Source organism: Acomys russatus, chromosome 5 (assembly GCF_903995435.1).
Source record: "Acomys russatus chromosome 5, mAcoRus1.1, whole genome shotgun sequence".
NCBI lineage: Eukaryota > Metazoa > Chordata > Mammalia > Rodentia > Muridae > Acomys > Acomys russatus.
The window spans coordinates 75,653,037-75,667,126 of record NC_067141.1 but is presented as its reverse complement, the minus strand read 5'-3'; the positions used below and the strand labels follow the sequence as shown (position 1 = coordinate 75,667,126).

Below are 14,090 nucleotides of genomic sequence, written 5' to 3'. Positions count from 1 at the left end.
GACTCGCCCACGCCCACCGCACACAGCTGGAGCCTGAGGCGAGTAGGAGCAAACCTGTCAAGGCAGCACTTTCGCATGCAGCTAGCCTACGTGTGGTAGCGCACGCCTGTAATCCGAGCACTCAGGGAGGCAGAGGCAACAGATCTCTGTGAATTAACTGGGGGCGGCGGGAGGAAGGGGAGTTCTGGGCCAGCCAGAGTGAGACCCTGTTTCAAAAAAAGATAAAAAGTAAGGACGGATGGACAGCAGCTAGCTTCAGAGTCAGCACGGTGCTACCTCATTATACATACTTGAAAACTATCCTCCTGATGTTTGCCTTCACTTCCTGCCGGCTTGAAAAGGAGTCCAAGGGGAATTCCAGATGAGGAGTGGAGCCAAACTGCAAGGCTCCCACCCTGACCTGCGGGAGGAGACAGATTTCAGTCAAATCGCAAACATTCCAAAGAAGATAGACTGGTGTCTGTCCGCTGACTACTCAACAAACCCTGTGTGCGCTCTCTCTGGCCAGCCTCCCTGTGTGCGCTCTCTCTGGCCAGCCTCCCTGTGTGCACTCTCTCTGGCCAGCCTCCCTGTGTGCGCTCTCTCTGGCCAGCCTCCCTGGAAACACGGCCCTGCAGAGCAGCTAGAGAATGTGGAAGGGCCAGTCAAGCATGCGCTGCTGTGGCAGTTAATCACCTCAGCGTACTTGCCCCTGAAGGCAGCTGCCCATTGGCGGTTATCCGGGCTGAGCTGCCAGTAGCTTTAGGCAAGGCTCTGCCAAGGGCTTCCTGCCTCAGGCACTGCTGTGTGAAAAACCATCTGGTTACTGCCCGCATGACTGAAGACAACACTAAGGTCTACAGACGACACTGTGCAAGGCTTACTTGCCGGGACCAGCAAGGAAAGGAATCCTGGGCCATTGGCCTTCAGACATCTGGACTTCTCCAAAGCACCATCATACCACTCACCTCCTCAGGAGTGGATACAGACTGGCAGCATAATGATTTCAAATTCGGCTGAATGTGCCACAGAGTCTACTGCCAAACCTAACCACAGCCACCAAACCCCCGTGCCTCGCTGATGACCCACTCCTGCCAGGCTGGGTAAAGACCAAGACTCTAGAGCAGAGAGTTAGACCTGGAAACTATCACCACCCAAGATGGAGACAAGCACAGCTCCCAAGATGGAGCTGAGGTTCTCTGTTCCGTGTGTGTGTGTGAGTGTGTGTGTGTGTGTGTGTGTGAGACAATAAATGAAGAACTGATAGAGTGTGCTTCCTAACTAAGGAGACCACAGGAGAAAACCCAACACATGCCTCGCAAGACGGGAGCTTGAACACTGGGCATCTAGATTGAGGTTGAGCATCTGGAGCAATGTCCCCAACCAGCTCCCAGTCTTCAGCTCTCTGAACCCCAGAGGTACCACATGCTCAGGAGCTATTCCCCAAACTAAGGTCAACTCTGATGGACTTCAAACGGGCAGACAGGCCTTGAGTGCCCAGTGCGATCCCTTCGCAGGCCCAGCGCTTGGAAGTCAACAAACTGGTGCCCTTGGCCACCCAGCTGGCCTCCCACAGGCAGGAAGCTGTTGGTAGCTAAAAGCAGAAAGACATTAAGTCTTGGGTGGCCGTGTGAGGAGACAGGCACTTGATGTTTGCCCGCCAGAGTGAGAGTTGTGGAGCCACTTGAGAGGCCGAGCAGAAGAACTTTGCTGCAGCTTCATGGAACATATAAAGTCATGAGACGCCTCAAGCTAGTGGAGCAAGGACTGTCTGTCTGCTCAGCACATGACTGGGACAGCTGGAAAGGTGCTACCACGAACGCAAGGAGACACTGCCGATAGATTCAAGCTTTAAGGGCATCTTCACTAGGAGCAGCCTAGGAGAACCCTTGGGAGAACTCACTTGTTTGCCAGGAGCTAAAATCCAGCCTTTAACCTTTTAGAAGTTACAGAGTCTGATAAATCCGAGCACGTGGAGGAAACTCTCACACAGTCACCGGTAAACACAAAGCAGAAGAGAACTTACAGCTCATGGAGGCAAACGTTAGTGTCTCCGCATGTAAAAGGACAACAATCCAGCAGAAAATGGGCCACACACATAACCGAAGATCAAAGAAAGGAAAAACAAATGGCTCTTTAATGGCAGGATGTTTGGCTTTAGGGAAACAATATCATTTTCCCATCAGCTTAGTTTTTTTTAAAAAAAAAAAATGCAGCATCTGCAAAGAGTGGGTAGGTATGTGAACTGGCACCACACCTTCGGAGGGCAGAGTGCCAGGATGTATTAACAGCTAAGGACGAGTAGGGCAGCTGGAGATTATCCTACGATACTCTTCCACGCACGAGAAGTGAGGCATTCATAAGATGACAGCCTATTTGTAATAGCAACAATGCATCAATACGGCTGGCTAATTAGTCCCGGTAAATCCTCATGGGAGGCTAATTACCTGTAATATCTATGTACACACACACACACACACACACACACACACAGAGAGAGAGAGAGAGAGAGAGAGAGAGAGAGAGAGAGAGAGAGAGAGAGAGAGAGAGAGAGATATGATGAGATTTCCAAGATAATACGATAGAAAAAGACAGGAGACACAGAGCCATGTGTACACAAATGCTAACTTCTGTGGAAGAGGAGGGGATGAGCCACATCTTTGTGTGGCCTGAGTCTGCAGAAGTGGATCTGCCAGGTGCATCTCCGCAGAACAGGGAGGGCCATTGATCTAGTAAGCTAACATGTGGGGGACAGGTGATCAATCAGTGGGGGTAGAGGTAGGGGTGGGTGGATTCCTGGTGAATGGGGAATGTATGGGTGCAGATCCCCCCTTTTTGCTGAGCCATGTAAGGAATTATCTGCTCAAACAGGTGGGAGGAATTCTCTGGAGTCGAGCAGCTGCATGCACTTGGTTCGGTTAACCAGGAAGGGCACAGCGTCAAATAAAAACGCACAGGAAACAGCCCCAGTCAGTAGTTAAGGCATTTTGTTTAATTGGTGGTTTGGGGGGAAATTGTCACCTTTTATCTTCAGTTTACTGTACACAGACGCAAACCCACCCAGGTTTCTTTCCGCACCCACGTCATGGGCTGTTAAAGCAGGAAGTTGAGTGTCTCAGTTTGTACGTGTTTAGTGGGAGACTTCAAACACTTCCTCAACAGCAGGCAATCCATAAACACTCTCAACCTGAAGCTACTTGGAAATGTCTTCCAGCAAACAGAAGACAGAAAACCGGAAGCTGCATAAGCTCCACCCAGCAAAGCCTTTCTGCGGAATGCCAGTGGTCTGTGCTAGTCTGGCTTGCTCACTCACGTAGACACCATTTTTTCCCGGTCCTCCAGGGTTTTGTATGCATGTGTATACTTGTGTATTCATGTGTGTGAAAGAACGGGGGGGGGGGGGGGCCTGGAGGCCAACCCTGGCTGTCTGGCTGTTGTTTCATCTCTGTGTTTTGAAAAAGGGTCTCTAACTGGGATCTGGGGCTCACTCATGAGGCTCGAGTGGCTGGCCACTGGGCCCCAGGGGTCTGCCTACTTCTCCTCCTCGGTACTGGGATTACAAGTGCAACGCCACATACGGCTTTTCATGTGGGTTTGGGGGGCAGAACTCATGTCCTCCTGCTCCAGAAGCAAGCACTGATCTAGCCTCCGAACCGCCTCCCCAGGCCCTGCTCTCTTAGGCTAAACCCGCCTTGCTCTCCCCAGGCATTCATGACTTGCACGCAGTCTTTCACACGAATAGGTCCCTCATGTATAGAAGCTCTCAGGCCACTTGCTACCCCGGCTCTCTGCTACACGCACTGCCCTACAGTCCATACAGTTCTACAGGCTCACGTGACAATTACTCAGTCCTCAGCCTGTGGTGCTGGTTGAAGGCTGCAGAGTCTACAAGGAGGGGCCTGGCTGGTGGAAGCTGGATCATACAGGCAGGCCTTTGCACAGCCCACCCAGCCCCCGTTCCTGCCTGCTCTCTCTCCTCCATGCTCTGTACCACGTAAAGAGCGAGCCTCGCTGCCTTGTGTTTTCACTAGCGGAGACGCGGCCACGTTCACAGCCAGGATTCCCCCACCATGATGCGCTAAGAGCCCCCTGAAACCGTGAGCCACAACAAACCTTTCCTCCCTTCTGCTCACAAGGACATGGAAATAATCAACGTGCAGATGCTCACATCCCTTGAGCTGCTGTGATGGGCTCCTACAGGGTCCGCACAGAGATTGGTTGGCTTGTCTTTCCTACCCCATTCCATGTCTCCTGCACTGCCACAGCCTGCCTCACTGCTGGCTGTCAATTGGCTACTGATAGCAGGGTTTGGTGTCATTCCATCACCCTAGCCCAGGGGCTGACCCCGGGGAGAGGCAGATGGGCTTGCAGGGCACATCCTGGACTAAGAGCCAAGTGCCCCAGCTCTCCTACTTACCCCTGTCTGAGACTGCTGATGACTCTCAGCCATCATTTTACGTCTCCTCTGCAGAACACTGTAAGCATCAGTGAGCTGGCTCAGAGGGTAACAATGCTTGCTGCTGAGCCTGACAGCCCAAGTTTCTTTCATCCCCGGGATCCCCAGGTGGAAGGAGAAAGCTGACTCCCAGTAGCTGTTTTCTGGCCACATGTATGTGTGCGCGCGCACGCGCGCGTGCACACACACACACACACACACACACAGAGTAAATGCAAAGAGGACTTAAAGACTGTATATGTCATATTCTTTTCTCTCCCAACTTGCCACCCTCAGGGTCTGCAGGTCGCTCACTCAGGACACGCTAGGCTAATGCCAAGGTCAGTGCTGTTTGTCCCTTATGCCACTTCCTCTAGGACTAACTAGCGGTGGGATTATTTTTAAAGCAGGGCCTTGTCTGGAGGAAGGTGGGGACCCACCAGGTCTCTGCCTCGGCCCGTGCAGGCTGGTGCCAGGCTGACACCATGGTCAGAACCCTGGGCTGCTCCTGTCCAGATTCAGCGAGTGACAGCTCCGGCGTGTCAGAGACCAGGCCCAGTGGCCCGCAGTGCACTCCAGGGCTATGTGCTCACATTTGCAAATGGCACCCCTTCTCCAGACAAGCTGGCACTCATTACAAGCCTTGCTTGTCCCTAAATCCCCCAGGAATGTTGCCTTGGAAAGCCACTTCCTTTCTCAGCCTGTGACTGGTCTCTAATTCAAATAATTATGGGTTTCTTCCTTTTATTTCATTTTTGGGCGGATTTACATGGTTCAAAATCCAGACTGTGTGTGTGTGTGTGTGCGCGCGCGCGCGCGCGCGCGCGTGCCCGCGTGCACGTTCAGATTGCCTGACATCTTTCATGGTGACAAGTAGCACTGTTAGCAATTACCGTCAACACACGGGGAGTATTTAGGAGTGTTTTGTTAGATCGGAGAACCCAAGCCTCTGCTTCTGTGTCGGGTAAGCTGGAGTGTCTCAGGGAAGTAGAAACACTTGACATTCCTGCATCCCTGGTGCACGCATGGGAAAGCTCAGCTCTTAAAGGCTTGCCCAGGGAGCATGTCAGCAAGCCTCCAGTGTTTCCGCTCAGCTGGGGAGTGAAAACAGCCACAATGTTGGAGTCTGCTGCATTGGGAAAGCTGAGAGCCTTCGGTGGTTCTCTTTCTGAGGGCTGTGTTCACTACTCGAAATAAGAGCCACAGTGACCCCCTGGGCTGTCTGCGACACTTGAGGCCAGAAGGGAGAGACACGGAGGTGCTCTCTGGATTCCACAGACATCAGGTGACCAGAGAGGACAGAGCTGTGCTCCACCTAAGATCCTGGTCTGCTCAGTGTACACTCTGCCTTCCAAGCAGCCAGGGGTGAAGACTTCCACGGCCTTAGATGCACCTCAACAACTGACCGCCCACAGAGCGTTCGGAAGGACTGAAGCTTCTTTAGGCCCGATTAGCTCTTTACAGTTGGAAGCTAAATCCATGCCTTTCCCAATCCCGCCCGAATCTGGATCATCCTGTGGCTTAAGGCTGTTGACTTGGTGCCCTCCTAGGAGACCTGCACAAGGAAAGAGATGTATCCTATCCCCATGAGGGGACTAGCTGGGAGGACAATGCCGAAGGACCTCGCTGTGAGGAAGCTAACCAATCACAACTGAGGAGGAAGAAGGGGGACACTTAACTGCCTTGGCTGACCCCTGAGATCCCAGCATCCATCCCACCATATCTCAATTTGTCCCTGAGTCCCCTACATCCCACAGACAACTGATTCCTTCTTCCACTTGAAGATTATGTCACTTGAACCCAAGACACCAGATGAGACGTGTTTGCACTCACCCTCCCGGGCCTGACATCCAGAGCGTCACAGATGGTGATGGCAAAGTGCTTGGATCTCTCGAAGCTTCCTTTCCCGATGCTGTGAGAGCCATCTAACAGGAAGAGGACGTCAACCGCTGCCGAGCACCACATCACTGGGAACAGGGGCAGATGGAGGGGTTACCCTAGGTGCTTCCATGTTTAGACTGTGACACAAGGGCCTGCTTGGGAACACTTCTTCAGCCATACTACGTGAGTCCTGTAAAGAGGGTCCTCTGGCTGGTCATGGTCTGAGCCTCTGAGGGTCACTATCTTAGTTGTGTACCCTGACATGTGAGGTGAGCGGCCCACCGGTTCAGTGGCAGCACTGGCTAAGGCTTTCTCCTATGTCAGCACACAGTCTAACGTGTGTCTTCACTGGGGTTTTTACAGCTGTAACGAAACATCATGACCAAAAGCAAGCTGGGGAGGGAACAGCTGACATCACAGTGCATCCCTGAAGGCAGGAAGGGCAGGACCTAAAGACAGGAATGGATGCAGAGGCCATGGAGGGTGCTGCTTACTGGCTTGCTTGCTCACCCTGCTTTCCTATACAATACAGGACCACCAGCCCAGAGGTGGCACCACCTACAGTGGGCTGGGTCCTCTCAAATCACTAATTAAGAAAATGCGCTCAGGCTTGCCTACAGCCAGATCTTATGGGGGCGTTTTCTCAGTTGAGCCCCCTCCTCCAAGCAGATGACCACCGCTTTTGTCAAGTTGACATAAAGCTAGCCACACAAGACGCACCCGACACATCCATCTACGTAATCCTTCCAGCTCCTCAGCTATCTTTTTTTTTTTTAACTTCTTGAGACTTCCTGTACCTTACAACTCACCATTTAAGTTATGTTTAACACTATAGTGTATGCACTGACAGAATCCACAATACCACACTTGATCGAAGAACATTTTCTACCACCTCAAAGAGTCTGTACTTTTATAGCTGTCAACTCTAATCCTAAAGAGGTTTGTTTGTACTTGTGTGTGTGTACATGTGGGTGTATGCAGGTGTATGTACATGTGAGTATATGCAGGTGTGCATGTGGGCAGATACAGGCATGTGTGTGGGTTGTATGCAGGTGTGTGTACATGTGGGTGTATGCAGGTGTGTGTGGGGTGTATATAGGTATGTACGTGTGGATATGTGCAGGTGTGTGTACATGTGGGTGTATGCAGGTGTGTATGTGGTGTATAGAGGTGTGTACATGTGGGTATATGCAGGTGTGTGGGGGTATATATGGGTGTGCAAGTGTGGGTATGTGCAGGTATATGTACATGTGGTTGTATGCAGGTGTGTGGTGTATATAGGTGTATACGTGGGTGTGTGCAAGTGTGTGTGTATATGCAGCTGTGCACACCTGTGTATGTGTCTGTGCAGTACAGAGGCTGGTGACAAGCATCTATCACATTCTACTTTACCTTTTGACACAGTGTCACTCACTGAATTCAGAGTTTATGGGTTGACCCGAGAGCCTACAAGATTCTCCCGTGACCACTGCCTTGTGCTGGGGTCACAGCAGCCTGCCACATGAAGCTTCATTTGTGGGAACAGATGATCCAAATGTGCACTGTACGTACTGAGCCACAAACCAGCCTAGATTTGTGCTTTCACTCAGGGGACAGATAAGGGAAGCAGAACAGCGTGATCCACTAACAGTACCAGGAAGTGGTGGCCCTGGCAATGAGTCCTGAGTCCCCCCACCCAGGAGAGTGGAAGACAGGAGGCTTGGTAGGTGGCAGTCAGATGACAGAACACCCTGACATAGGCTAAGAAACTCAGCAACAAAGGGGCTGCTGTGAGGGTTCAGAGACAAGTCACTTAGCTTCAGGCTTGCCGACCCAAGGTCGATTCCAGAACCCACATGGTAGAAGAGGACCTGTCCCTCTGGTGTCCTCGACATGTACGTCACGCCGCATGCACTCATACACATAAATGCGCGCGCGCACACACACACACACAAATAATAAATAAAGGCAATAAAAATTTAACTTAAAGTTCAGTAACAAAGAGGTTGTTTTTGTTGTTGCTGCTTATTGTAATCAAGGAGAGTGACTCAGTAGATGTTATGGAAAGAACTGAATGGGGAAGCTCCCTGCGGGAGCACGGCTTCCCTGGGTGCACCAGCTTCCCTGAGGGAGCACAGCTTCCCTGGGTGCACCAGCTTCCCTGCGGGAGCACGGCTTCCCTGCGGGAGCACGGCTTCCCTGGGTGCACCAGCTTCCCTGAGGGAGCACAGCTTCCCTGGGTGCACCAGCTTCCCTGCGGGAGCACGGCTTCCCTGGGTACACGGGCTTCCCTGCAGGAACATGGCTTCCCTGGATACATGGGCTTCCCTGTGGGAGCACGGTTTCCCTGCATGAGCATGGTTTTCCTGTGGGAGTACAGCTTCCCTGAGGGAGCATGGCTTCCTTGGGTGCACCGGCTTCCCTGAGGGAGCACAGCTTCCCTGGGTCCACAGCACGGAGGTCTGGATAGTCATGTGTTTGGAGGAGGAGGAAAACCGAACTTACGTTTGCTGGCCACTGCGATCTTCCCAATGGTCTCCTTGGTCACATGGATTTCCTGAAGAGAGATGGACGGGGACACTGGGAGAGAAAACACCAGACTCAGTCATGACATGCTAGGCTGGGAGGTGTCTTTACCTTACACATGTGATCTAAATGAACAGGGAACAAAGCAGAAGGTGGAAGTGTGGCTCAGTGGTGGAGCACACATGACCACGGGCGATGCCAGTGGCTTAGTGGTAGAGCACACGTGACCACGTGCGATGCCCTGGGTTTAGGGCTCAGCTCCCACCCCTTAGCCCCACGTATCACAACACAGCACTAAAAACCTCTCCACTTCTATGAAGTAACTTTGTTATTTATATTTGTGTGTCCTGTGGGGGGAGCTGCTGTTGTTGTTTAATCTCAGATGGCTATGGAGAAACTGTGGTCCTGAGGATTTCTGTCCTTGGTCACAACAGTGTCCCTCTGGGTACAGCTTTTGCTGTGTATCCAGGCATGCTCTTGCAAGGTCCTTAATTTGCTGCTGGGTAAAACATCACTGTCATAAAACATAAGATTCATAGAGGAGACAAATCCACAGACAAGCACCAGGGAGAATGTTCAAAGCGGGAGTACCGGAATGCATAAGTGTGCAAGCTTACATGACTAAACTTAAAATTTAAACATAATTGAGAAAGGATTCAATTAGAAATTTTCTCCAAAATGGTGACACTATAAATTGATAAAAAGCTTTCTAGAAAACAATTTGGCCAAGTGAATTAAGAATCATAAAAATGATTATATCCTTTGACACTGTAGCACTGTAACTGAAAATAAACCAGAGGGGGAAACTGTCGTAGTGGGAGGAAAATTGGGCTAAGACCCTCTCCTTCGGCGTTCTTTGTGTCAGAGAAGGGCTAAGGCAGATAACAAGTAGAGAGAAACATGTGGGAAATGTTCACATATTTACGAACATAGTTACTATGATCAAGAGTGAAAATGTTTGAGGGTGGCGCATTCACTGATAAGTTTTTCATGTTTTTTGATATTTGGTTAAATTATAATGGTTTGTGAGCAATGAGGGATAATTTATAAAGACTTTAGGGCTGAGGGTGTAGCTAAGCAGTAGAAAGCTTGGGTGCCAGTCACAGGCTGCGAGGCCAATTTCCGGCACCCCAGATTTAAATAAAAATAAGAAACAAACTTTGAAGGTGGGGTAACGTGCCATAGGCACCTCAGGATTGCTGAATGGTGACTAGGCCTGAGAACAAGGCAGGGGCGGGGGGGGGGGTGTGGAGTTTGGCACCAGGAAGCTATTTTGGAAAGCTGGTGTCTCATGGCAACTTCAGAGCACGGGCATCTGGGTCCAGGAGTCAGCATGGAGTCGCCGGGTCCATGTGGTATAAGCAGTGGCAAAGCACCCTGAAGCAAGTGACCACTCAGGGCAGGTGAAGGAGGACTGTGAGGGGCTGCTAGGAGGGGACAAAGTGGGGAAGGAGCAATCCCATGGCACGGCAGCTTGGAGCCACAACGTTTGCAACTGCCAGGAGACTGATCGCAAGACAGACCCTCAAAGAACATGCTGGGCTTGGGAGTAACAGCAGCCCAGATGTTCCTGGTCAGCCTGCTAGGCTGGGCCCTCCACCTGCCTGGCTCCTCCCCTACACTAGGCTCCAGTGGACACTTCTCTGCAATCTGTTTTCCCTTCCTCTAAGGGTCAGCACACAGTCCCTGCTTCCCACCACCCTGCTGGCCCAGCACTGAGCTCCACAGACCCACACTATGGGGTACTGGCTCTGGGACAGGCATTCTGCACCGCTGCACTGGAGACCACCGAGGCCTGCCAGCTCTTGAGGACTGCTATAGCCCATCCCATAATTGCATGGGGATCTCAGCTCACTTGAGACTCTTGAGCACGGGGTCGTGCCAGTCTTCCAGGCTCATGGGGCCCCGCTCTCCATCTGCATTCCGGAGACACTGAAGTTTCCTGATATAAGTCTGTGGGTTGTTGACAGACAACTCTGCACAGCCACCCTGCAAACGCAGATGTCCTGTTCACCTCCAAAGCCTTAGTAGAAGCCCCGGACCCACCCCCCTGAGACAGGACGCGGGGAGATCCAGGGCCAGAAGCCACCTGTTAACTGCCTCATTAGGGTCACTCTGGCCCTCGGCATCAGGAGCTGAAGAGTTAGAGCTAGCCAGGATTGGCGTGCCCATCTTCAGTCTGTGTGACATTCTCAGTCACAAGCCACTGTTTGACGCTACAGAATATGCTGGGCAGTTTGCTTTAGCGGCTTCTAACCAAGCTGGCTGCCTCTTTTAAAGACCTCCAGCCAAGGCTCCGGGGCTACAATACTGAAAAGCGTGGGCGTAAACTGAAGGAGAGATAAACCTGTTTTTAGGATTCCAAGTGTGGAATTAAAATGGTCTTGTGAGAGAACAGGTGAGGTTAATGCACTAGAAGAGCAACCACTTTGTGCAGGAGCTTAATTGTTGCCAGCTGAAAAGATCTCGTGAACAGACTCTGGGAGGAGATATATAAATGAGCCAGAACTGGAGATAGGGGCTTTTTGGAGACCTGGGATAGACTTGCCTGTTCATCGCTGCACTTCAAGATGCTCCTAGAGAGAACGCTCGAGGGAAGGCTTTGGGGCTCTGGCTCCTGCTGAGGTTCTGGGTTCTGGTTACCCCAGGTTCCAGAAAAAGAAATCCTGTGGCTCACACCTGGAGAATTGCTCCTCAGAACTGATATCCTTAAGGTTTTGTTATTGTGTCTGTTAATCCTCATTTTCTATTGTTTTAGTTAGTCGGGTTATAAGTGACATAGGCTCAGTCACTAAGTTGTTAATAAAATATTGGTCAAGAAAATTGAGCCTACAGTAACCACACTTGCAGATTGGAAAGCCCAGGCTTAGACAGAGAGGACCCATAATCATAGAGCCTGTCAGGAGGCCTGGCTGTCCTGCTCCAGCCACACTGCCAAATCTGTGTCCCCTTAGGTTAGCGGCACGGCCTCTTTGGGTCCCAGGGCTTCATCTGTACAGTGTTGACAGATCAAGCATGTGGCAGGTGGGACAGGACCACAGAGGGGAAGCACCATTGTATGATGGAGCTGAATTCAGCCTGGAGATACTGGCAAGGAACCTTGCGCCTTAGCGTGGTCCAGTGCAGGCCAAGCCAGGCCATGAGGACAGCAAGTGAGACTGCACCTCATCGGCTTGGAGATGGGATGAAAAGACCCCTATTTCCAGCCATCTGTTCTTGGGGGACAGGCAGGAGGGGACTCAAGTTGACTAAGCAGACAGCAAACGTTTGCTCTCTGAAATGCAGTCTAGGAGAGAGAGCACAGCTTAGAGGCTTCAGTCTGATACCTCAGTTTTACAGAAGAGCACCCCAAGTGGGGCCTGCACAGCCGAGGCATCAGTGCACTTGTTCTTATTTCTGGGATGACTGTCTGCAGACCGCTGGGCCCTCCTACTGTCTCTGTTCATCCTTCAAAGAGACTAGAACTTAGAGGCAAAGCGGGAGATTAAGGGATCCAATCGGATCCTGTGTTTCCACCTTCCAGGGCACAATGCCCACTTGGAAGCACAGAGATTACACACTGATGAGTCACCAGTCTAGAGTCCTTCCCTGTGGAAGCCATTGGCTGTCAAAAAGTCACAGGAGTAAACTCAAACCTGCTACGACAGGGCACAGCCTCTAGGTGGGAAGAAGAGTAGGTAAATGGTATAATCTGGCAGCCCAGAGGAGCCATGCTGGGCACTAAGGGGTGGGTAGGAGTTTACTCGGGTCAGTGGCAGGATGTGAGGCAGGTGGTCTGGGCAGAGCGGCCAACAGGATTCAGAACCTTTGTGAGGGAGAGAAAGTAAGGATGCTATGCAGGAGGGGACTCACCACAAAGGACTCTCAGGTTGAGTCAAGACCTCTTAAGAGAAGCAGAGAGTCACTTAGAAGCTTTAGGTAGAGGCCAAGCAGCAGCCAGGTGTGATTAGATTTGTACACTGTAAGGCCACTATGTGGAGAATGGCATCAGGTAGGGCACCAGGTGAACCCAAGCGCATCGCTGGGAGGCAACTGGAGAAGAACAAACAGAAGATTGGGGGGGGGGGCCCTCGGCCAGGGAGGCTGCCACAGAATGGAGATGCAGAAGCGAGAGACTATAAAAGCTAAAATCAGGGCCAACCGAGTAGGTGACTGCGTGGGTGACGCGCTTGCTGCGCCAGCACAGAGACCTGAGCTCGGATCCCCGGCACCCACACAGAAGCTGGGAGCAGTGGTGTGTACCTGTCACTCCAGCACTGCTGGGGGACACAGGACAACCCCAGGGGTGCACTGGCCGGCCTGCCTGTTGGAGAGGGTGAGCTATGGGTTCAGCCGAAGACCTCGCCTCAAAGACCGAAGTGCAGGGTGACAGAGTGAAGACACTTGACAGCAGCCTCGGTCTTTAGCACGCACTCACACGGGCGAGTGCACACTTCCTCCTCTCCACACACACACACAAAGATGAGGCTTAATCCAGTGGGATTAGAAGGAAACCAAACCCTCAGAATTTTCAGCCCACCACAAGGCACCTTACCTCTGGAGACCAGGAGAACGCAGATGGCGGGCAGGAGCGGAGATGGAGGCATCCTGTTAGACCTATAGCGGAAGAAAGCGGGCATCAGTCTGGAGTCCTGTGCTCGACAGACACCCAGGAACAGGACAGCGGGGCAGGGGGCATGACGGACGCCCAGGAACAGGACAGCACGGCAGGGGCCATGACAGACACCCAGGAACAGGACAACGGGGTACATGACAGACTCTCAGGAACAGGACAGTGGGGGGCGGGCATGACGGACACCCAGGAACAGGACATCGGGTGGGGAGAGGGCATGACAGACGCCCAGGAACAGGACAGCAGGATGGGGGGCATGACGGACGCCGAGGAACAGGACAGCACGGCGGGGGGCATGATGGACGCTCAGGAACAGGACAGTGGGGTGCATGACGGCCACCCCAAGAACAGGACAGTGGGGAGGGGGGCATGATGGATACTCGGGAACAGGATAGTGAGGGGGGGCATGACAGACACCCAGGAACAGGACAGCATGGCAGGGGCCATGACAGACACCCAGGAACAGGACAACGGGGTACATGACAGACTCTCAGGAACAGGACAGTGGGGGGCGGGCATGACGGACACCCAGGAACAGGACATCGGGCGGGGAGAGGGCATGACGGACGCCCAGGAACAGGACAGCAGGATGGGGGGCATGACGGACGCCGAGGAACAGGACAGCACGGCGGGGGGCATGATGGACGCTCAGGAACAGGACAGTGGGGTGCATGACGG

The 14,090-nt window shown here is 52.3% G+C and overlaps 1 protein-coding gene across 1 annotated transcript in view; it reads right to left on the bottom strand.

Annotated features, from left to right (window-relative positions):
- The window catches only part of Vwa2 (von Willebrand factor A domain containing 2), a 31,758-nt gene extending 18,372 nt beyond the window's left edge, over positions 1–13,386 (bottom strand). Inside the window, 4 exon segments of the mRNA XM_051146969.1 lie at positions 291–400; positions 6,248–6,381; positions 8,780–8,854; positions 13,335–13,386. Coding sequence (XP_051002926.1) covers positions 291–400; positions 6,248–6,381; positions 8,780–8,854; positions 13,335–13,386 — 371 coding nt within the window.
- Positions 13,387–14,090: the final 704 nt, after the last annotated feature.